General features: G+C 41.0%; 1 protein-coding gene across 2 annotated transcripts in view; it reads left to right on the top strand.

Annotated features, from left to right (window-relative positions):
• LOC113141149 (RNA binding protein fox-1 homolog 3-like) overlaps nt 1–25,201 on the top strand; it is a 346,664-nt gene that overhangs the window by 162,238 nt on the left and 159,225 nt on the right. For both annotated transcript variants that reach the window (XM_026325390.1, XM_026325389.1), the window contains exon 4: nt 11,759–11,852. In XM_026325390.1, the coding sequence (XP_026181175.1) occupies nt 11,831–11,852 (22 nt within the window). In that variant the 5' untranslated portion in view covers nt 11,759–11,830. The remainder of the gene's footprint in view (nt 1–11,758; nt 11,853–25,201) is intronic.

Below are 25,201 nucleotides of genomic sequence, written 5' to 3'. Positions count from 1 at the left end.
CCATGAGGTTATATCAGCACTAACCAAACAAGCTAACAAAATAAATAAATGAGTAAAACAGTTTACCTTGAACCTGTGGTCCAATTTGTTTGTCCAAACAGACATATAATTTAATTCCAGTGCATGTTTTGAATATAGTGTGCATTGCAAGAGAAACACATTTCCCCAGCGAAATGGGAAAAGCACAAACAAAATTGGCAAGGTGCTGATGGATTTTATGTACAGAGGATGCATAATGCCCCGTGTCAAAAAAGCAAAGTGAAATTTCCTGTTAAATATGCAAAATCCCGGCTGTCTATTGAATGATAATGGCTCGGCACCTTGTCGCTGGGTTGCTGACTCCATTGGCTGCGCTTCAAAGGCCTGTTGACTAACTTTGAAAAGACCTTGTGTTTCCTGACTCTGGGCTTTCTAAGATTGGACAAATGCAGCAGAAAGAGGGGCTGTACGAGTGCCAGTCACGGCTTCCCCGAGACGCCAGAGGGATGTCAGCCTTTGAAGTGATAAAGACCCACTGTTTCTCAAGACAGCCGTCTCAATATGGCCGAGCTCTGTGATGCGCTCATGTTTTTTAAAAATGACCGTGTTGCTTTTGCACACCACCCTTTTTTTGCGGGGTCACATGCATGAGTTAAATACTTTACAGTTTCTGTGAAGCCGAGGTATGTGGGTTCCTGAGGTGTATACATTATGGTCATAAGTATGTGGACACCCTGTTGTTTGGTGTTGTTTTTTGTTGTTTGGGGAAGGTGCCTTAGTTCCAATGAACTGCTAATGCTACATAAAAAGCATACAATTATATATCAGAGAATAGTGTGCTTTCATTTTTGTGGCTCTTTCCAGGTTTGACATGACAGTACCCCCAATGCACAAGTAAGAAAAAAAAAACACAAAGTTTTTCAAGTTTTGTATGGATTGCAAAGATCAGTGACTCTGCCTGGCTACAGCTGAATTAAACAGTTAGAGAGCCCCAGGGCAAGAATTCGCTACTGTGCCTCCACTGAAGCCCCCAACCACGTATATCCCACCCCTTGTCTTGTGTAGACTATGAATTACCATTAAATACAGTATACAGGTTTCCTATGTGTGAATTGACTCAGCAACAGAGCATTACTTAGAAATTTGCACCATTGAAGACAGTGTGAACTTGCATTTTAGTGCTGCAAATTAATTAGTCAATTAATTCGGATGCTTTGGGACACTGCGGGTATGCAGCCCTATGGCAGTTACCCCATTTGTTGATTGGTGTTCATTGCACCCAGAACATTTGGGATGAACTGGAACTCCATCTGTGATCCATGCCTTATCACCCAAGCTTTGGAGCTCTCAATTGCATTTACAGTGTTCAACAGTCACATTCAATTTAATGTTTACATATCCACATACTTTTGTTTGTACCACGTTGCAACATTCATCATCATCAGCGGCGGCAGCAGCCGGCCTCACTACTGCGTCCCGATTCCAGCAGCATTATATACTCACCAGTTGTTATGTCACATGTGTAAAGGCTTAATAAATGGTGTGTGGAGCCCCACTTGATGAAAAATGGGCTGCTTCTTGTAATCAATGCAGGAGCAGTGTGAATCCGGCCAGCCATTATTCTGTCAGCCTAATCATTTGAAGAACCAGAGACAAACTACCACCTGTGCTCTGAGCATTGATCATGTGTAGGTATTCTATTAAATCTAATAATACACTTTCTTTTGGCTAAATCACCCTGCACATTTCAATACCAAGTGACTTCTGTTCATTCTATTAAAGTGGAACTACTCTCAATTATGTTTCATAGTTCTATTGTCTGATACTAATGAAGATGAAACACTTTCATTTTTCCACTTAATTAGTTCATATTTAACAAAGGTGCTGTGCCATCAGACTCCAAGGAAGGAGCAGCCCCCACCCACTCTGTTACCCCCTTCTGTTTCTTTTTTGCCTTCTATGGCATTGAAAATAATCCTCTTGCTTTCATCCTTCTATAGAAATGGTATCTCTTTTCCTATTTTTAATGCTACACTGTTTTAATTAAATTCCTCAGAAGAATTCACCTGATGCTCTGTGCATTTTTTTTTTTTTTCAATGAACTTTATGCATTGTGAATGTGGTGATACTCCTGGCCCTGTTGGCAGGCAGTGCCAAGGACAGCTAATTGAAGGTGAATTGATAATGCCCCAGCTGTCTGTGTGTTGCAGCCGTATAGCCGGTCTGCTGTGCACTTCTTTGATAAGTAATTCATCTGTTTGGCCTGGCAGCACTGCCTTGTTGCTTTCATGTCACACTCTCTCTCTCTTTCTCTGTGTATGTGCATGTGTGTATATGTGAAGCCTTGGATGCTCCCTCCCCCAGGCAATGTGTCTGTAGTCATGGTCAACAGGGGGTGAATCCTCTGCTCTCTCTGCTCTTGCACTCTGAGTCTCTGGGTGGCATTATAGTACTTCATCTTTTTCTCCCAAGCTTCATTCTAATTGGATTCACTCCCAACTTGCCCAAAAAAAAAAAAAAAAAATCTCTGCAAGTCAGCCACCTATCCAATCCTCCTCGAAACCTTATCTTCAGAGAACAATTCAGAAGTGATGCTGAGACACTGACTGATGTGACACCCAGAAGAGCAGCTCACCAGGGTACCACTCCCAGACCTCCTCCTGTTGCTTTAAAGCCAACTTCTCTCCATTTGTGTGACGCTCCCTTCCTCCCCCTACTCACACAGAGATGCACTTCACCTCCGTCAACCTGCTCCACCTCTGTTTTTGCGGCACAATTCATTAACATGTTTGAGGTGGACATGGCGGGCCACGGAGCAGCATCTGAATCAATGCCCTCGCCTCCCAATCTGCCCTTTATCATGTTAATATGATTTCCATTGATGGAACGCTTTTTCAAAATGGCATCCCTCTATGGTTTTACATATTGACTTTTTAATTCATGGCCCTCAGTGCCGCATCACTCTTGTGCCGCTGCTGCAAGAATGCTCCCAGATCAGAGACGGATGTTGCTTGAGTGTGGAATTGACTTCATGGCAGTGTTTTTTATTTCTTTCTCTTTTTTCTCCTTACTTTATGTGTGTGTGTGTGTGTGTGTCTCTCTCTCTCCAGCTCCACCCATTTCTCTGTCTGTCTCCCTGATGGTGTGTGTGTATTCTCTTGTTAGGCCCAAATCTAGAAGAAAGAAAGATAAAAAAGACAAAACTCCATTTAGGTTTCATGATGCTGGGTGATGAGTAAGTTGCTTTTTACTAATGTTCTCACTAAAATACAGCCCAGACTCAATAGTAATAATGTTTACCGCTCCTCCCAATGGCCTGCAGAGAATTGCCTGAACCTGTAACATAGATGTAACAGAAGACAGAGGCTTTTAATACCCCTATAGGGTTACTGGGGGTTGGAAAATACTACAAAAAAAATGGAGTAGAATTAGGGTATAGTCAGTCTGCATTTATACATAACAACAGTCTGAATTCTGTGTCAATACAACTATTTAATTTAATGATTTCATTGACTTTTTTTTTCCACTGGATGTTGAATGCCACGTAGAAGCCACTGCAGCTCTAGAGCATGTTGGCTTTAATGGTAAGGTTTCCTGGCTATTCCACTTCATATGCTGAAGTGTCCCTCGGCAGGACACTAAACCCATGATTGCTCCCAGTGCGGGTATGTACTGGAGGAGGAAAAAAAAAAAAAGTTACTTTATACAAAAGCAAGAAGTGCCAAGTGAATGTAAAATTAGAAGTACAGCTGGAATTGCACAACGGCTGCACAGTTGCATGATGCCTTGAAGACACATCAACTAGAACTTCATTACCACCAACTGTGATCAACAGTTTCCTGGTCATATATGAACAGTTAAATGAAAATAAAATCCCTGTCAGTTCACCAATGTTTGCTATAAAGTGATTCTGTCATCCAATCACATTCATGCATTGGATCATAAAACGTTTCAATTACAGCTGCAACAGCAGCCAGCAAATCACTTTGTCTTTGCTTTGGCTGTTGACACTGAGCTTCAGCCACGTACGTCTGGGGTTCCTCAGTCGAGAGCCTTGCAGATCTATGTTGAGCTCACTGATTAAGCAATGGCTCTTCTCTCCATTTCAAACGACAAGCTGCCAGGGACTTTGGTTTTAAATTGTGCAATTAGTGATCTGGCATGCTTTGCTTGGCTTCAGTCAGACTCAAATCCCAGTCCAGGGCCTCGCTGAAGCACAGTCGACAACACATACTCCAGGAGCATTTGTCAGACAAATTCATCTGAGCCTCCACTTCCACTTTGCTCTCTGAGCACACTAACCTCCCTCAAATGTCAGCCAGGGTATTTACCGTCACACCAGTGGGTAAACAGTGGTGATCTGGGTTAGGTAGCACCAGATTTACTTCCATTCTTCTCAATCAGAGCGGAATATAATTTACAGTTTGTTTGTTGTTTTATACAGATGCACAAAATTATGTTGAGTATGCACTGGCCTCTGCCAATAGTTTAACTACTCCTCACATTTACTGTATTAAAATGATCTATTTCCCTGCAGTCATAAATTATACATATATTTACATTTACAATATCCACCTAGCACTGCTATAATAAATCTACATAATCGTGCTGGGTTTACTGCACCAAATATATGAATTAACTTACTCATTTTAGGTTGCGAAACCACAAACCAGCTACCTCCCGATTATTATGTTGGCTTAACAAATGAAAACTGGCTTATATAACATAATTATTATTGTACTATATAAATAACCTAAGCTTGCATAATATTGGGAACAGTTTAGATAATAGACTAAATATTTAATTTCCCCTTTGGTGTTGCGGCTGGATACATTAAAAGTTCAAGAAGAATATGGTATAACTTGTCATCATCACCAACACTCATTTGAACATGTATTTTTAATACACTCTTGTAGGAGTCGAATTTCCAGAGCTCCCAGAACTGCTTTCATTTCGGCAGTAGTTTGTTTCATGTCTAAAGCAGAGCATCAGGAGTCTACCATCTGACCAGCTGGGATTTAATGTGCCTTGCTGATAGATGAAAAACTTGCTAAGTTGCAGAAAAAAATATTCTGAATTACAAGTACCTTTCCCCCCTCCTCCTCCTCCCCATCAACTTGCATCCAGAAGTACAGCTGGATACTAAATATCATTTATTCTGGTTGGCAGAAACGACAGTCATCTGCAGAAATGGCATTATCTGTCGTTTATGCTGTAGTAATTAAGTTTTTAATGCTGGGAATTTTGATATCTATTACAAATTAGCACTATTCTTTTTGTGCTTCTCATCAGGGACAGAACAAACATGAGACGAGATGCATTAGAATGCAAATTTCTTCTCTGCGGTTTTTGCTCTGTCTCAGTGACAACTGTTGAATCGTTGTAGCAATCAGAAGCAGGCAGACAGGATGTGCTTATATTCATCCAGAGTTGAGCTGAGTGTCGGTGGTGAGAAGAAATAAAATTGTAGAAATCTTGGCCTGGAGTATATGTCCCAATTTTCAGTTCAGGCTTTTAAATCTATGGAAGTGATTTTACTGATGATCCCTCAGGAACAGGAGCTGTAAATGTTAACAACACAGAGTTTTTAGACTCAAGGACACACTGAAATTTCATCTCACTCCCATTATATATGTTTCTGCTGTTTAATATACTTTAACTGATCATGACTGGCTGTGATGGAAAGTGCATTTACATCAATACAAATCTGACGTGCTTATACTTTGTGCATGTATTTCCAGTTTATGCTACATTATAATTCCACGTCACTACATTTCAGTCTGGAATATACTGTGCTTACTCCTTCATTACAGTAAATTCATTGACGTAATTGCCACTAGTTACTTCACAAATTAGGATTTTAATTACAAAACATATCAGTTTTTAAACTAAGTTGATTTAGAAAATATTAATTATACAACAAATTATAAATAGTTAGAATTAAGTGTTCCTAGAAGCTACAACATTAGCATTTAGTTATACTCAGTAATGCATTAGTCCATGTATTATCATACACCATAATACTGTATATGGAATCAAACAACAAAGTCTGCATAATCAGTATTTTTGCTATTCGACCTGTACTGTTTTAATTTTGTAAACAAAACTTTTTCTTATTTTATCTGTGCACGGTTACGTTGCTACTTTTATCAATTATGTCAGTATCATTTGCATTTGCATTAACCACTTTTCTTTTGTTTTCGTCTCCTTGACTCATTTTTTTTTTGTTTTATTTTCGTTGTTACGTCCATTTGGTGAACACCCATGATGAATGGTTATGTTACAAGTGTGTGAGTTTGACTGTGAGTGGCATCACAGCAGGTGTTTTTTATTTTTTTTTAAATGATAACCTCATGCCACAAATGGCACAGATCCCATCCATTAATCTGTAGCTCACAATGTTCAGGCTTTGATGCAGATCATGACCGTTGTGTAGTGTGATGTAATATCCAGAGCTGGACATGTAGGGGAATGAGAGATGCCTGTATTTTTCATCCTCACAGTCCCAACATGATAGTTTGGTCTTCTCCCAGAGCAAACATAACAATTACAGGCGCTGTCAGTCACTGTCAGATCTGGCATCAGTGATCAATCCAGCCCAATGGACTCAGGACATTAGACATGAACATACATGCAGGGGAGTTAAATCCTCCTCGAGCTCCCCAGCCTGCTGGTAATTCAGCTTCCTCCGCTTGTATCAATGGGGAAACCATTTTGTGTTCCAGGTGGCTGTTTCTCTGGCTGCTTCTCAAGAAACATATTTTCCTTCCAAAGCACAAAATTTGGACAGTGTCTACAGTGTCTTTTTATACAAAAAAAGGGGGAAAAAAACTAATGCAATTTTAAAAAAAACAATGTTTGAGGATGTGCTTTGTGTTTCTGGCTATCCTTATTTGATGTTTTCCCAGTACCATCCTTATTCTGTTAGACAACTGGGCAAACAATCGATTTAGTTTTAAAAAAGAACATTTTTTTTTATTCCAACTGTCTAAAACATCAAAGCAAAATGTCAAGAATGGGTATCCGTCCCTAAGAATGAAGCAGCAAGGAAGTCTTTCTACAACTGCTGCTGAATAGCAACACAGGAAGATTTCCAGGTTGGCGGAGGCAATAATCCATTTAATGAAGTAGTAAAACATGGTCGCTGTTTAATACAAAACACTGGTAGCATACAGTTTTTTCTGCTTTTCTGAGACGCTGCTGGACTTGTCTTATCACCATCAGATTTTTGTTTTTGTTTTTTTTGTTTTTTTTTTGTGAGTTGTAGCTTGCCTTAAGGGGCATCATTCTACATCCGCCTACTCAAAAGTCAAGTGTTTTCAGTCTGCATATTGGCATATTTAAATGGAGTGAATTTTGCTACATTTAGTGTGGATGCACTGCGTACTTGAAGCCTTACATTGTGTCTATGCTGGAGGCTTAGCATAAGGAGCAGCAGCAACTTCAGTCCTCCGTCTGTGCGCAAAAATAACTGTGAAGCATGAAAATACACTTCATGCATTTTTATCTCATGGAATATCTGTTTTGTCGTTGTTAGAATTTAGTTGTGGAGATGCAGGCAGGATCCATGGAGAAAGAGAAAGTGTATGATATGCTACAAGGGTCCGCAGCGTGAGTGAAACTATGGATGTTGTAGCTTAGGGGCATTCGTTGTAACCCATTTGGCCAGCAGTGCACTGTAGATGGTATTTATGTGCACTGTTACATGACCTGTGTGGACACCTGGATGGATTAAAACAGGAATGTACAATATATAATCCGTATAGTTGTAGCATGACCATGGATACATTTGGATAAATTTCACTGAAAATATTCATCTTTTTCTTGAAAATGTGCATTTATAGGAGTAACCAACCTCTCGTCATAGAACCTTGCTATATGAAATGGCTGATTAAATGTCAGGTGGATAACCAGTGGTGAGGCATTACTTTCAGCAACAGGTTTATGCCGGTTCTATGAATGACCAAAAAAAGTAGGAGTGGATCTGGGAAGGCAGCCGGTGATGGCAGTGCCTGTCTATTCCCAGATGTTCTCAGCGCACTCCTGCAGGTTGGGATTGGTAGGAAATCAATAAGTGAAATAAAAGTAGAAGAGATAAGTGGGTAGCATAACAGCATAAATGGCAATACATGATCACAAAATAACACACTGAACATTACGGATGGATAGATCCAGAGTCGCTGAGGCTGGAGTTTTTCCTCTAAGTGTATGGTTATCACAGTGTCAAAGCTCTGAAAAAGAAAAAGGCGTAATAGCCCCATTCCTAACTTTCACTGTAGCTTCCGTGCATTATTCTCATCCTCCCCTGTCGCCCTCGCACAGCACAACAGATAGAGATCTATAAATACGATTGCCAGCCTGGAGGGAACTGGGGGAAAGGGCTTTGTTAGGCTACGGGTCCCTACCTTCATGGCTACACTGCTGCGCTCTTGGATTGGTAAAGAAACAGCCATACACACTGACCTCAGAGCTGTTGTTTAATCACCAGGGCATTTTAATGGCTTGTCAGAGTAATGAAATATGGTTGGAGGCTACCTGGTGCAAACATTACGATAAATCCCTCTCACACAAGCCTACGCAGGGCTTAATGGTTATAAATCATCACTTTGGGGAGAGAAAAATGACAGCTATTAAAATAATGAATGGGATGATTAATTTTTCACATTAAAGATTAAAAGATATTAGAGGTATCATCAGATATTTGAGCCGCTGTAAATGTTTGAAAGTGAGAGCTTATTTTCTGCACTTTATGACACCCTTCGTTTCTTCACTGTCATCCGTGTTTCTGCCCCCCCCTCCCTTTTTTTTTTTTTTTTTTTTATTTATTTATCTTTCTTTACCTCTTTGCTGTGTGTGCTGCCTGGATGCGCCCACAGACACAGGCATTCCTTACACCTAATTTGTGCTCTTGTAAAAGTGCTCTGAGGAAAAGCCTTGAAGAACACTCATTGCTTGAGGCAGTACAGGACCCTCTCAGCCTCTCTGCAGGGGCTCCTCAAGGCTCTCACCAACATTATTTCATACCTCTAAAGCTGTCATACCTATAGCCTTTTACAAGAAGAATAAGAAGAGCTGGCCAGAGGTAGTTTGCTTTGTTTTTTGGGCATTTTTTGGTTCAGCTGTTCTTGTCAGTTTGTCAACTACATCTGTTCTTTTGGTAGTCAGAGCTGATTAGTCAACTTACTGCTTCGAAACGCGTGTTGAACAAAGACAGTATACAATGGCACGTGCTCACTGAACTGGCATAAATCCCCATGTATAGACAAACTATGACAAGCGTTCTCTCTCCGTCAGACGGCTCCCAGGAGAAGGTGTGTTAGTGCGCGTAGATTCCTAATTCAGCCTCCACTTCCAGGGGAGTCGCCGTGTTGTTTAGGCATACATCATCGAAATTGCAAGGCGAAAGATTAGAGGGGAGAAGCATAATTAGAACATTAATAACCATACATGTTCGGGAACATAAGTCATTGAGGGATTTTTTATGATGAATGAGAATGTAAACAAAAGGCAGGAGAGTGAGAGGTTCAATTAGGTATTCCATGTAGGGCTCAGTCTCAGCAGAGATGTCAACGTAGACTTCTCACCACTGTTGCCCAATTATTTTTGTGTTCCTAGGCAATGATGGTATTGCTTGTCCATCTGCAGCCTTCAAAGGGATATTCAAATCGTCTCGTGGAAGCAACCGCACCATTTGTTGGCAGAGAATAAATAGTTGGCTGGAAAAATTTTTATCCGCTCAGAGCAAAGCCAGGTATTTGTGCAGCTAAAGTTATTTACAAAGTGGTGGGAAATTTAAACGACTCCTCTGGCATTTCTGCATGCCTTTTTTTTTTTTTTTCTTTGATTTTTCCCTTGCGTGTGTGTGTGTGTGTGCGCGCGCTTGTTTTTTGCCATTTTTATTTCACATGCTGTCACTGGAGACATTCATGATGTCCGCCCACACCTTCTTCATGTTCTTCCAGCTCTTTTTTTTCCCATCTGCTAATGAGCCAGGGACACCAAATAAAGGGCCACTGAAACAAAATGGCCACCTTAGCTGCCCACTTATATCTCAACCCTCCCCTCCCGAATCAATTCTGACATTTCATTCTGCCCTTATAGAAGGTAATGGTGCATTCAGAGGTTGTTACCGGTAATGTTGAAATGGTATTGCTTGGTTTCATTGTACAGATGTACTGTAACCTCTGCTTCAGCTCCTCTCCCTCTCTTCACTGTACCTTCTCTCGTTGTTTTTCCTCTCAGACTGAGATGTTGGTATTTACCGACTCAAATATCTCGTTTGGCACAAGTGGGAGCAGCATTTTTCATTTTCTGTTAACAAGTAACCAACCAGTGTTTGTATTTTTCCTCCCACTCTTGTGTTCACACAACATGAAGTGAAAACACCCTTTTAAGTTGGCTAGTCAATATGCTGTTTCTAATATATTATTTACTGCCTATGAGCTGTATATCAGAATGCACTAAACAACTGTTTCGGTTTTGCAGTCATAATCATGTAGAGAGAAATCACAGAGCCAGATGTCTGGCCCTCGTTTTACAGCATTTATGTTTTCCTCTGAGTTTATGTAAAATTCATCCTTCCCTGTTTTATTTATTCCCCCGTTTTCACAGACTCAACAATTAGTCAATTCCCAATCAACAAGAGAAAAGAAATTGCTTTTAATTACTTTTGATAAATGACAAATTGTGTTGGCATGGTGCCCCGCAAATGCTTAATCAGGGGTGGGGCGGTGTGGGGAGGCGGGTACCAGGAGAAGGGATTTCTGCTGGGATGAAATCAATGCGCTTTCTCTGCGGTTCACCGGCTGGGCTTCTGGGCAACAGCCAACCTGAGGCTTGTGAAGATACAGAAGTCAGCAGAAAAACCACCCGCTGCATGAGAACAGCCACACACCGAGGCTCAAATATGCTGTAATGCCTAAACGTATGTGCTGCACAACAGACATATATGTTGGTTGTAATGTTTGCTCACAAGATTAAATACGCGCTCATGTTTACAGACACTGATGCAAATGCGCATTCACAAACACTATAAACTACACATCATAAACTATGCACTCATCGCAACTCAGGAAGTGTTTAGCTCCTTTATTGTTTCACTTTTATAACACAAATTTCACAATCACAGCCTGGAGACGCAGCGAAAGTGCCAGGTTTGGTACCACGCCGTCTGCACAAAGACCAAGACATAAACTTGCACTGACCGGTTATATCTGGCAGCCCACACTAGCTGGAGAAGCTGCACAGAAGTGCTAGGTGAATGGTTAAACTGTTGCTGCTCAGAAAATAGTTCCAGCATGTAACCCCCCTCTAGAATTACCGTATAAAAACTCTCTCTCTCTCTCTTCACATTTCTGTTTGTGTGTATGAATTAGATGTATTTTTTAACCTTTGAAAGAGCCAGGGTAGTATCCCATTCAATTCAGGCTTTATTCTGGGCTTGGTTAACCAGGTTCTGTATCATGCTTCACACTTAACACACACAAGTGTGATATCGATCTTCTTCTGAAGAAACTAAACAGGAGTAGAAAGAAACCCATGTTTACTGGAAGCAAACGTTGGTCTGTCTTGCTAGAGAGTTCTGCCGATCTGCTTGGGCTATAACTATGGCGATGTAGACGTTCCCTCCACGGTGTGTCCACGTATTGTGGCACCACTGTCACACCACACACCAATTCTGTATTTTCTGCTAAGTTGTTTTATGAGCTGTGTAGCTAACTCATTCACAAACACTGCTTGTGTTTCAACAGGAACTTTATTTTTTCCCCTTGTTCTGCAGGGTTCATCAGCACCTGTGGCAGCAGCAGCGAGTCGAGTGACCCAGCTTCAGCCCGACCGGCTTTACCTGTACATGGAGACCCCCAGCTGGGCAGGTCAGCCTCTCAACAAACCCCTTTAGTCCCTCATGTCTGTGTGTTGTTAAGTTATGACCACCCCTACTTCACTTCTTTGGAATGAGTTGTGGTAGAAGAGTTTCACTTTTACAGTCAGATTGTTTAGGCACACACTGCTCGTATGTACATTTAAAATCAAAGTGTTTTTCCATCTCATCAAAGTGAGATTCCAGAAAATATCTAGTTAAGAATCTAATCAGCCTACTTCGAATGTTATGTTATTGTAACTCCCCAAACTCATTTATGACAAAAATATCCAGGGCTAGATTTTTTTTTTTTTTTTTTTTGTGCATTTTCTATGAGAAATTCAGCAGCCAGCATCATTTTCCAGTTTGAAAAGCTAAAAAATAGTGGAATGTAGAAAAGACCTGTCAATCACCGGTAGAACCTCAAGGGATTTATCTATGACCTTTCCTCACAAAAAAAAAAAAAAAAAAAAAAATTTGGATTCTGACCGTGGTGAACTTATCTGTGCTGATGGTCTTACCTGGTACAAATAGAAATGGTTGTTGTTTTGTTTCAGACAACAGCTCCACCAAACTAAAAAGCCTAGTACTTTGTTTTATGAGCTAGTTTTAGGTACAAAAAACATCTTGGTTAGGAGAAGATCATGGCTCTGCTTGGGGAAATTTGGCAGAAAGAAATTCATGTTCACTGGGAGGAGACATTGGTCTCCTATGCTTAAAGGGGGCTGCTGATCTCCTCAATTTTAAGTTGTCCGTGACATCACTGTTTTGCTGTGGTTTTAAGTGCATTACACCACAGACCCACCATTATGTTTGCTGTGGTCAGGGGTGTAACAAACTTAATGTAGACATGGCAAAGAAATGCTGCGTTTCTGCCTGGTACATTATCACCAGGCTTTAAATCGTACACATGACGACCCGTCCATGCAACAGTCAAACATCATCCCTCTTTGCCGTATTTGCTCCTGACAGCCAACAATGCTAATTCCTAGAGTTCTTTGTCAGAAAATGATATTACAGGTTGTTTTTGGAGATATGAACAACTGATGCTGTCGTTTTTTTAGGGAGACCATTCTGGTTTTGTGACTGCTTTCTGTATGTATTTTGGAATTTTACTCAAACACGTGGGTCATTCACACATTTTCACTATGATCATTTGAACTGTCCTGTTCTCACCTGGCCTCACACCAAAAGTCAAACACTCTAGAGTTTGAAGAAATGGCTTCACGCCCTCTCACTGTGGATGTGCCCTTACTGTAATAAAGCCTGTATGTATGCGTGCCTTACGCTCCCCTATCCGGCCATATTGTGCTAATGTGTGCTGGTTAAGTAGCGGAAGACTAGAGAAAGACTCTTATCCATATGCCTGAGAGCCCAGGAGCCGATGTGATCTCTCCCCAGATGGAGCCCTCTGCCTCCACGCCTGCCCTCTGCGGAGCCATATAGCAGGTGGCAGTGAGGATCAATGGGCCTCCACCATTACCTCCTCCCCACTTCACATCTCCAGCCTCATCTCCAGGGGGGGCCTGTGGGGCCCGCGGCGCGTCTCGCTGCAGCACACCGGGAGAAATAGGGACGTTTTCCATTAGTCTAATTGCTCGGTTATAGTTCTATATTATTGCCGTGATCACCACTGTGGCTTGGTAATGATGGACCTCCCGTGCCCCCACGTATAGCTGGTGGGTGTTATGTCTCCCTCGTCACCGCCCATTGAAACTCCAGTTGTAGTGGGTGTAGGAGGAGAGAACGAACTTAAGGCTGAAAAGAAAACAGAAGGATAAACAATGAAAAAGAAAGAGCTCTTCAAATGTTTTGATGTAAGAGTTTAATCAAATATCCTCAGCTATTTACATTCTCAACAGGTGCAGCTTTTGGCTGATTTATGGGATAAACACTGGAGTTCTAGTGCTTGTTCATTTGCCTCCGCTAAAAACTGGCAATATGGGGCTAATTTGCAATTTGCTGCTGCTGTGGCCACTGGTTAAGAATGTTTATATAATCATGATATAATAGGAAAAATGAAAATGAGTTTTTCATGCAGTTCAGGCCCTGTCAAATACATCTCATGGACTTGCTAAATGATAATTACATTCCTCAAGCACAGTATTACATTTTACCCGCTTACATGGACTTTGTTCATGGTAAATGGGGGAGTATTATTTCCATTTTAAGGAGATACAACTCCGTATTATTCTCACATCTGGGCTCCTTCAGTACAGTAGCAATTACAAGAGAAGTCTTCCATCAGTCAGCAGATGAGGTGAGGATTATAATGAATTCATTTACCCTTAAAAACTGCCTTTCTTCTTGTGGTTTATAATATCCCATTTACATACGGTAGACTCTCATGATCGAGACATCGGAAAAGCTTTAGTTTAAGCTGCAGTGGACTAATCGGTGCTAAATATTTCACCGTTGACCTGTAGCTCTCCCTACAGGTCTGCACATAAAAGCTGCTTTCCTCTCATACAATAAGGTTGTTACTGATTATTTCGCCTTGTATTCTTTGGAAGGAGCAAAGGATATCCTTGGCCATCATTCCTGTTTTTTTAGGTGTAGGTATTGATCTATGCCTTTTGCTACAGGGGTGTGTGTTCACTTAAAAGGCCCACTGATGTAGCTGAGCTTATTAAACAAAAAGGCCAGAGAAGAAGGCCACAATTGCTTTGAATCATGAAGGAGGTTGTCCATCCTAAAGCACCACAGTATCAAATATGAAATGCTCTGCTAACAAGGTGTGTAATCTATTTTAATCAGATCATATTTTATGAAACAAGGAGAAGGTTGAACTTAAGTAAGAGAGAAAGATGGAGATTCTGCGGGGGTTTGGGGATTGTATTTTGAAATTGAATGTGACGGCCGGGGACCATGAATGGATTTTACATGCCTTGCCAAATGGTCAGTTATGGTTAACTTTAGGGGGAGCTGGAGCTTTGCTGTAATGGGAGGCTAATTCAGGGCCCAGAGCGCCTTGACAGGCTGCAGAGCAGAGCTGGAATATGGACAAGGATGTACGTTAGAGGCTCTGGGGCTGAAGTAAAGGTCTGTATTTGTCTGCAAATTGCCAGGTTGCCTCAGGATATAACAGGGTCAACAGCAGCATAGCATATTTTCCTGAGTATACACAGGCAATGTCACAGATATAAATACAATACAAAAAACACACTCACTTAGATGGAGAGACTGACTCTGTGGCTCACTCGCTGAAATCAAGTGTTGCACGGGAGTGACTTCATGTTGTCATCACAATTCAGGCCATGATCCTTTTTATATATCTTCACACTGGCTGGGTTCATAGGCGGCTGTTTCAATCATGTTTTTTTTTCCTCTTGCGCCATAAATTGTTTCAGATCCTGTGACACTAGACTTGGTTATGAATATATGAATACATATATACTCACTCACACTCCAAAGACCTTAAGCTCCACTAGTCAGAAAAAGGTAATGGATAGAGAGATATTATGTACTGCTCTGGGAAGCACAGTTTGTTAGCAAACCTTTGCAGACATTTTAATGATTCAACACCAAAAAAAAACATGTTAAACTTATGTTTTACACAGAAGTTTAATTACTGGTTATTTTTTGGAATCTGATTTTTTTTAAAATTACAGTATTCTTATAAAATTTTGAACTTTTGATTCTCTGTAGGAAGTAACTAAATAACCTAAATTATAAGCATATATGTTGGTTTACATTAGCGCCACCTTTACCAGCATCAACATCAAAGTGATGAACACAATAGTGCATCAATAAATGTGATCCAAAAATATAAAATATTACTGGATATTGAGTACTTTCATTTTTGGTACATCATGTATATTTGGCTGAAAATACTGTACTTCAAATTTTGAATACAGACTTTTACTTGTATCAGAATGTTGTTACACTCTGGTATTTCTACTTTTACTTAAAGCAAAAAAAATCCTCTTCTGCTTTTTTGCAAATAATCAGACAGATATACAGCCAATGGAAGCTCATAAGAAAATCCTCAAGATTTCAATGGTAACAACCCTCAAAAGAACAAATATCTGCTCACAATATTAAAAAAAAGCATGCTTTATATTTTTTTAAATAAAGTTACTCTGTTACATAGATCCTGTTCTTCCTAAGTACTCCAGATAGTAATAGATGTATTTTAAGAGACAGATATTAGTCCCTGCACTAGGAGGCACCACCTGTTGGAAAAGCTTTCTCCAAAGGACTTCCTCTGCTGTCACTTATTGCCTGATAACAGCCAAAATGTTAAAAATTGAAGATGAGTACCATAAAGTATAATCCCTTTTCTCTATATTGCATTTATGTTGTGAAAAAAAACTCCAGTGAAATGAATGTTTTGGGGGCCTACATGTGTTTCAGTGGCCCTGTCACCACTGCCACAAGGGGTGATGAGGAAAATGGGTGGTGGAGGAGGAGGGGTAGAGGGAGTAAGAAGAGGGGGTGCCTGCGTCTTTAAAAGCTAGATGGAGTGAGGGAGTGGGGCGTATGGGTAGCTGGCAGGATTGTGCTGACGGCAGGGCTTTGGTTCAGAGCATGCCCATTAGAGGGAGCCATAAATCCTGGGCTCTCTGGGCCAGGCTGTGTCAGCAGTCCACTGAATGAATTGATTTTAAACGCCACTGAAAAAAGAGAAAGTGCAAGAAAGAGAGAGAGAGCGAGAGAGAGATGGAGAGAGAGTGACTATTTAATTCACCCTCCGCCAGAAGCCCACACCCCGTTCCACCCCGCTTCTCAATTCAGGACTGTCATTGAAAAGGGGGAGGAGAGAAGTCTAGAAACACTGAAACTGTCACCAGCAACAAGCCCAGGGCTACACAGCCCCCACACGTTTGATTTAAACAGGAGGGAAACACACAAACCAAATACATAATCTCAAATTCCATACAGCATTTATTCTCTCCCACCCCTCTAATTTTTTCCTCTCAGCCCTCTCTTTTTATATCTCCACAAGAGAAATGAGACATATCGTAAAAAGAGAGGGAAAAAAGGCTCCGCTGCATTTGAAATTCAAATGTGTTGGATTTTGAAATTGATGTATGTGTTTATTCATTTACGAGCAGCATCCATGTGTGCATGCATTTATATATTATCAGCAGCAATGAAACGCTACATGGAAAGCTTGTAGCCCATCTCTTTCCCCCTTGTGCCCCCCTTGTCTTTGTTTCGTCCTGGTGCCGTTATGTTCAGCATGGCAAAAAAAAAAAAAAAATGTGCACGAGGACCGGTTTCAGTCTTGTTTCTATGTAAACACCTTTAGTATCTGTAGCAACTTTGAGTTTGACATTTCTGTGTGTGTGTACCTGTTGGAGTGCCTGTAGATATTGTGGTGGTGAACAGCATTATGGACAGCGGTGTTACAAATAGCTGGGCTGAGGATGCCTATCCCACATAAACCCTGTAGTGCAACAGGAAATTTAGGGCTAGGATATTTTATGCAAGCTCTCCCTCACAAAATAATCACATTAACTCTTGCCAATCAAGTCCACTTTAATTAAGACAGAGAGGTTATTTTTGATGATTTGGTGCTTGTAATGAATTTGGACTCTGAGCTGTCAAGGATTTATCAGTGTTGGACAGCCAAACTGCTTTAGAGGTAACTACAGTAGCTTTCAGTTTCACACCTGGCCATGCTTTCTATCAGGCCTTTGTCTTTATTTAATCTTTAATAGTAGTAAAGATTTTTTATGCTTTTTTTTTTTTTTTTTTATATTAATTTTGGGTTTGGTCTCCACCTACTCCTACAAAAGAAAATCTGGCTCTTTAAAGGCAAGATGCTTCGCTTTTGTCAGCCACCAGTTTCTAACTTGGTCCCTCTGTAATTTTGTGGGTGAGTAATGTAAAGTTGATTTGGTAGAGTTTTTTGCTGAGAATGTGAGGATGGTGATAGCTCTCACAGCAAATGTGCCTTCACAAGCAAGAAGTCCGCAGAGATAAGGTTCTGTGGGTTTATCATAATGAGGGTGCTCTTTAAATAAACAAATTCGCTCATTTGAATCAGTGGTATCACAAAAATATGTTGTCAGTTATTATGGTTAGTTTGCAATTATCCATTTGGAAAACTTTGTTAAATGTTATCAGAACGTGTTCATTTTATTTGGATATGACTACAGGTTGGGTTGGTGGTGGTGATAGTAGGAAACGGGGAGGTATTGTGGAAAAAGGTGGCGGAAGGAGGGAGGCAGGCGGAGTAGAGCTGGGCAGCGTCCTCCCTGGCTCATTACGCTGTTTAAAGAGCCGGCACCTCCGAATCACCTGCCCAGCTCCACGCTTCAAACAAGCTCAGCCACCAGGGATCATACATCAACTTCTCCATCGGTCCCCTCGGCTTCACTTTTTCACTATTCGCCTCAAACACACGACCCTCACATACAAGCCACACGGCAAATGTGGAAAACGAATAGCATCTCTTGTTGAATACTGATGTTGCACCTCCTACAAAAAGAATAATAAATTAGTCACAAACCAGCCTTAAGTTGTTATGTATGTGATCATGAATTTAATTGAAGGCCTAGTTTGTGGCCTCAACATCCTTAATGCATGGCTCTTCTTCATGTGAAAAGTACACTTTCTCATGCCTAATTACCTACGGGCTAAGGCATGAAGAGGACTTGCTGCGTATTACTATAAAGATTGCGAGGATATTTCACTTTGAAAAATGGCAAAGCACACAGGGCTAAGGGCTTGATTACAAGGAGTGGGGCACACTGCCTCTACATCTTCCTTCCCTCATTTCAATTATGGCTGACTGGAGGCACGGCACTGCCACCATCCTCAAATAAAACTAAAATATGATAAAGCTGAAATATCAGGCTCGGGACTACTCTCAGCCTTGAGCCATGTAAGGCGCAGATACCCGGCACGTAATTACAACATTTGCCAATATTTTTTTGACGGGAGATTCAACATGGATATGAGTGAAAGGGAGAGGGAAGACATGAAGTGCGTTTATGATACATATGATATATGATGATAAAAAGTACATTTCATTTTGCCTTCCCTATGGATAGCATGGAGACATGCCTGCGTAGAGCCTCTACAGCTCTCCCCCATGTGGAAGTGTAAGGATGGCTGTGTTATTTTTAAGTTGCAAGATCATTACTCGTGGAAGATGCATGAGCAAAGAGAGAGGGTCTGCTCTTATAACAGAGGGCGAGCGAGTGTGAGCAGTTCCTGTTATATGTTCCATATATAAAAAGGCATTCCTGTGTTTGAAATTGCTTGGAAAGGTATCTCAACAATCCGTGCTGCTGCAGGCAAATATTTGTTTATTGCATTTCTTTAATGGAAGGCAGAGAAATGTGCTACAAAGCATATTCATTATTCAACTCATGTTCGCCCTTTTAAATGCTGCCCTCCACAACCCCGTACAGATGGAGGTGATGTGTGATGTGCCCGCTTTCTCACCATGACGCCCCCAACAAGGTGGATTCCCTCTGGTGCCCAGATCCCTCGGTGGCCTTAGCACCCCGAGCAGCCGCGGTCCAGCCTCTTTTGCGACAGCGTTAATAATAGTCCTCCATGCTCACCGTGCTGCGAGTGCCAGGCAGGGTCAGTGCTGCACAGATTCAGGCTTTCTGAGGAAATCCCAGCCAGCATGATTCTCATGCTACACTGGCAGCATGAGAATGAATGCAAATTGACAGGATTTGCAATGAATGTAATCTATCTTAGCACATTTTAAATTTAACCGTTAATTGCTTTGAGACTAGTCTTGGTTCAAGCACTGTTTGTCAAGCTACAGCATATAAAATAAACAGTTTAGCAATTAAATTTAGCAAAAAAACACATGTTTACAAAACATGATTTGGGACCTGACCATATCAACTCTCAACAGTCATGGTAATGACATCTTTATAAGTCCTCTCCTGTGACTGAAGAGCTCTGCATGTTTCCCAGTGTTTCCCTTAAACAGAAGTATCATCTCGTTTTCAGCATTTTCTTCATATTTTGTTTTCAAAAGTGTTGATTGAAATTACAGAGAAAAAAAACCCTTTGAAGTTTATTCTCTAACATTTCTGATTTTAAGTTATGTGGCATTCAAAGTACTAAAATTGATGCATTTTTTTTTCTGAAGTATATAATACATTTTTGAAGTATATTACTCATTATTTTGTAGGTTGAAATACATAATACATCATTTTGCCAATGTGATCTTCCTCATTAAATGTGAAAAACAACTGAGGCTCTTTCTCTGGCATGATTTACTGGACACAGTCACTGGAGCTCTTTAGATGAAGAATTTCAGGCTCTTTGTGTTGTTATTTTTTGTTTCTTCCCTTTGACGGTTGAAGTAGCACCGGCACCTGCTTTTCAAAGTGAAAGAGGAAATGTTTTGCAGAGGGAAGAGCCTCTGCAGCAAAATCAAGAACGATTCCGCCCCCTTCACTCGTCACCGTGTGGGGAATTCAATCAAAACTCTACCCTCTGACCTGTTCTCCGAGAAACAAACAGCCAGCAGAGTCTCCAAAGACCAAAGCCATCAGAGGAGGGCAGCTTGTGTGTGAGCTAACTCGTGGCACCTTTCTCAAAGCTTCCATCATAGAGAAATTGTGAGTTGTCGCAGTGGAGAGTGACTAGCATGGCGGTACATTGATACATCGATGCAGTGAATGCCTCGGACAGTGCTGTAAAAGTGCTGAGGTTGAAATTAAGCTGTTATCTCTGGCATGTATCACTAGGGAGGCAAGAAGCAGTGGTGCAAAGGCTGGAGCCTGTTTGCTTTACTGTTATTGCCTCTGCACTTCCGTCCTCGTCTGGCTGTCCACATTGTTCAGACATTTTAAATGCAACACTGTGCCCATTTTTGATGTTGAAAAACGATCTACTTTTTAAAAATTTCATTAAGAACGCTACATGTAATGCTTAACATCCATAAAATATCACCACCTTAATTTTAAGAAAACGGTGTAATTACTAGAAACAAACAAGGCCATCACTGAGAAAATTGATGGCCTGATCTATTTTACACCGCGTGAAGGCCTCATTAGTTTTGTTTATTTACCAAAAAATACAATATACTGGTGTTTATTTCAAATATTACGAAATGGGTCAAATATGTTCAGAAAGTTACAGTTTTGGTTAAAAATAAAGTGCATTTTACCCATGCATTGTTTTCACTGGTGAATAATCAGTAGCTCATTACTCTTTTGCCCCATTTTCATATTAAGAAAAGGATTTAATAGTTGTTGTGGTATGATACAGACACGAGCAGGAAAGAAAACACAGTTGCATTGTGGTCATTAAATCATGATTAAAGCATGTTAACAACAGCTCTAACAATGTTCTCCTTTCATAGGATCTGGGTATAGTTTGTAATGTAAAAAATAAACAACAAAAAAAAAAAAAAACTTAAAATGATGAGCCTTAACTGTGTAACTTGATTTGGTTGAATACTATAATTTTTCATAATAGGTGCCTGTGTTTATCTTAAGCAACAAAGCCAAGGCCTTCTGATACAGGCCTCAGGTCTTCATTCCTAGTTTCCCCTCTTTCACAATTTACACCAACTAAAAACTTTCTCCACATTTACCAGTTGTCTTTATACATTTCAGAAATTGTACATTTCCATAAAAAAAAAAAAAAAAAAAAAAACGTTTAAAGGTGCATTCCGCTTCTTTTCTGAATAGGCTTTAATACTGAAACATTGCAGTGCATGTTGAGTTTCACTGACACTGCCTAAACAGTGAGTCTTAACAGTTTGGAACAAGTGGAGATTAGTGAGACAAGACTAGTATTTGTGCTCATAAGAGAAAGTTGGAGCAGAATGATGGTGAGACTGACACTGTTGGTAGCTGTACTGTGGGAATTAGCTCCGCACATCTTGAATTACACTAAATTTACCTTAAGAAAACGTATTTCTACTCTACCTCATTTTTTTCTTGCTTTTATTAGAAGCTCAGCGTTATTTGTTTGGCTTTTATTTGATCAGTTACAGCAATTGGTTTACAGCATTAAACAAGAGAGTGCCCTGTTGTGTCTGTGCAAGCAGAGAGCCAAAACTTCCCAGTGAGTCTGATTAATCCATTTCTTTCTGCTAATTTCTCATCTTCAACTGGGAAAAAAAAAAAAAAAATTCTTTAAAGGAGCAAACACCACCAGGAAGTATTGTGGCGCTAACTTTTAGAACCACTGCCACAAACACTTTTAGTGGCAGGCGCTAGAGGCTATAATGGTGTCATTTGTTTGCAAGTGAGGTAAACAAATGCATCACAATTAATTTGACAATGATGTATTAATGTTCAAAATGCTGCACATAGCGCCTTTAAAAACCCATTTCAAAGTATATTATTCTAAAGTAGACAGTGAGTAATACCCTTAAGGCCTCACAATTGGTTGATGTGACAGTGCAAGATAATGACAAAAATCAACAGATTGGTCTTTAAAGATGGAGCAGAGATACCATCCTTCAAAATCTGGACCTCCATGTTTTCAGATTTTCTCAAAACATGAAAAGCATTGTTTTCTAGATCCTGAGATAAGTTTGCTCGTTAAAAGTTCAGGACGCTCGTATGTCATAATTGTCTCCCTCTGGTGCGGCGAGAAAGGGGAACATAGGTGGAGGTGCTGGTTCTGTCACGCAGCGCTGACACTCCCATGAGTAATCTGGTGCATGATAAACAGAGGGTAGAGGTGTCATGGGAAAACCTCAGCAACTGGCACAAGGGTAATTACTCTTCCTGCGTGGGTGCAACTCAAAATTTTTGAACCTTTTCTTTCTCCAATCATACTTGATGGATTGAGTGGAAGAGGGCGATCATCTGGTTCTTAGCAGGCTCACTGAGCGTGGTAGGCCTCTGTTGATTAATGATATCTGCTGCAAGTCACCAAAAGCGGAAATTAAGTATTTCTGTTTAAATGCAACATTTGTCTCCTTTGCTGGTGTTGAGAAAGGCATTTGTCAAAATCCCCAGGCTTTGGCGAAAGGTGGATTTCCTCTGGGAGCATGCTGGGAATTACTCCCTACTTTCACATTAATGCCATTCAGTGTTCCTATTCTACACCTTGAATCTACTTCTCACCCTTTCACCTTTACACAGTGTATTTTGAACGTGGAATCGTAAACCATTAGCTGTGTGAAAGTTTAGGGTTAAGCATGTTGTAGATTTTTCCAGAAAGACGAGGAATGACCTTGGCTGTATGAAAGGAAGTGATTCCTGATGGCATCTCTGCTGTGGGACACATGGGAGGGGTTCTGGTGGTTTCACTGGTTGAGTTGGGTTACCATTTGTGCTGATGGCAAGCCCTGCCATGCTGGAACAGAACAGACTCCAGCTCCTGAGGAGACTAATGGTTACAGGGCCTGGCCATCATCCAGGACTGCCCCAGCCACTGCCTCTCCCGTCGCTGGGATATCATTACCTCCAATGTGTTACATCAGACTCGCTTGGTCAGGCTCTGAAACAGTCAATACTCCACAATTTAGAAAATCAGCCAAGTTTGCAGAAACAAAGAGGCAATATCGGAAATAAAGACGGATATATAATCTGACGCCAGGCATTTTTTCATGCTGGGTGAATTATTTGTTGTCCGGAAGGTGGGGATGTGGAAGGAGTAGAGGGGAAGGCGGGAGGGAGCCAGGGATCTGTCAGGGGTTAGAGGAGGTGGTCAAATGGCCTGAATAAACGTGCAAATCACAGCGCCCAACCACTGACCCTCCCCATCTCATACAAGCGGCCTCTACTTTTTCCATCAATGGAAATCTAATTGCTTGAAAAGCGATCAATGGAAACTAAATTGGTTTTGTGTGGAAGCGCGCATGGAATAAGCTCTGAGCTGTTTTAATGTGTGTTGGTTTTGCATCTTAAATCACGGTAATATTTGGAGCAGACCCCTGCTCTCAAGAGGGGGTAAACTTTGGTAGTGTCGAGACACAGGGGAGGAGACTCTCAATCAAGCTCCTAATAAAAATCACCGGCTTAATTGTTTTTCCAAACTCATAAATCGTCCAACTTAATGGTTTAATATTAAGGCTTATGCGAGGATGGCGGGGTGCTTGTTTTGGAGCAGCCGGGAGCTCCTCGTTGTGGAGCTGCGACCACTGATAACCCTCTAGTGATCTGATATGACTAATCCTCTCTAATCCTTAATACACTCCTTAACATGCTCCTAACTGACAGCAGTCGATATGGGTACACTTCTTTGTCTTATCGCTGATCTCTTTGTCTTTGTACACACTCTGCAGCAAAATTTGCTCATCCACTCATCCTTTTGACCGCCGATCACTGCCACATCTGCATCAGTGTCACACATTTTAGCTTTGAGTGGTTCTTGATAAGCAAAGGGTGGATCAGAGTTTTGAAATTGCTGCGATTTGCAGGGTTACTAGAGGGCTCAAAGAAAGTTAAGAGGGTGGTGGAGGAATGGTGGCAAGCCAGGCCTTCTTTTTTTTTTTTTAACCGCAGTATCCGAAATGGCTGTTTTTTTTCCCCCACTTGTCTTTCCCGGCGGACAGCTAGATGGAGTGCACAGGAGGTTGGGATGTGGCTAGTGCCCGCCGATCGTGTAGCCCTACCCAGGAAAGAATGGTCCCAGCAGAGTAATTTATTGACAGCATTGAGATGTGTTTCTGGCCAGGTGCTTCTCTCAGCCATCCCTCAGGTGCTTATCTATCAGTTATCAGTGCAGACAGAGCACAGACCCAGGTTGTATTTCTGTCTGCTATTGTAATTACATTGTAATTGATCTGAGGGTGTGCTGGGCAGTAACTTTGCAAGGGCTTTCCTTTCTTCTTTTATCTGCAGGAGTGCTACAGTATCGTTGTACACCCTGTGATTCTTTTTACAACCTGCTGTTGTTGAGTCAAAATCTTAACGTAAATGTAAAAAGCAAAAGATATGAAAGTAGGTCTGTGGCACACAAAATGAAAGTTAAAACACATTACAAAGGTGCATAAACATGTTGAAAGACAAAGTGCATAGGAAACAGCACTAGCCTGCGCCATTTGTAATCATTTATGAAAACCTGCCACTGCAAAAAATCATATATATGTTGATATATTGGAATTAACATTGATCCTGTAAATCAGACGGTGTGTCTTTTCAGTATGTGTGCCGGCACTCTCACAACAACAAACAGCCAGGTTTGTGTATCATTCCAATTATGCATATTAACCAGTCCTCGGTACCCATCAATCTTCCCGCCACCATTTTGTAACTGATGCTGAAATGATGTTAGAAATGATGTTTGAAAATATCCCCACACCGCCCTGCATCAGCAGTCTGAAGGGCCTGTCAGATGTTCTCCACACACATCTGTGAGCTATTTTCACCTCCGGGAAATTAGCAATCAACCTTTTACCAGCCAACACCTGTATAAGGAACACAACATTTCCCTCCATCCTACTGCTCGTAATGTCAGGTCACACAC

The sequence above is a fragment of the Mastacembelus armatus genome, chromosome 8 (assembly GCF_900324485.2).
Source record: "Mastacembelus armatus chromosome 8, fMasArm1.2, whole genome shotgun sequence".
In the NCBI taxonomy this organism is placed as follows: Eukaryota; Metazoa; Chordata; class Actinopteri; order Synbranchiformes; family Mastacembelidae; genus Mastacembelus; species Mastacembelus armatus.
This window is presented reverse-complemented; position numbering and strand designations above follow the sequence as displayed.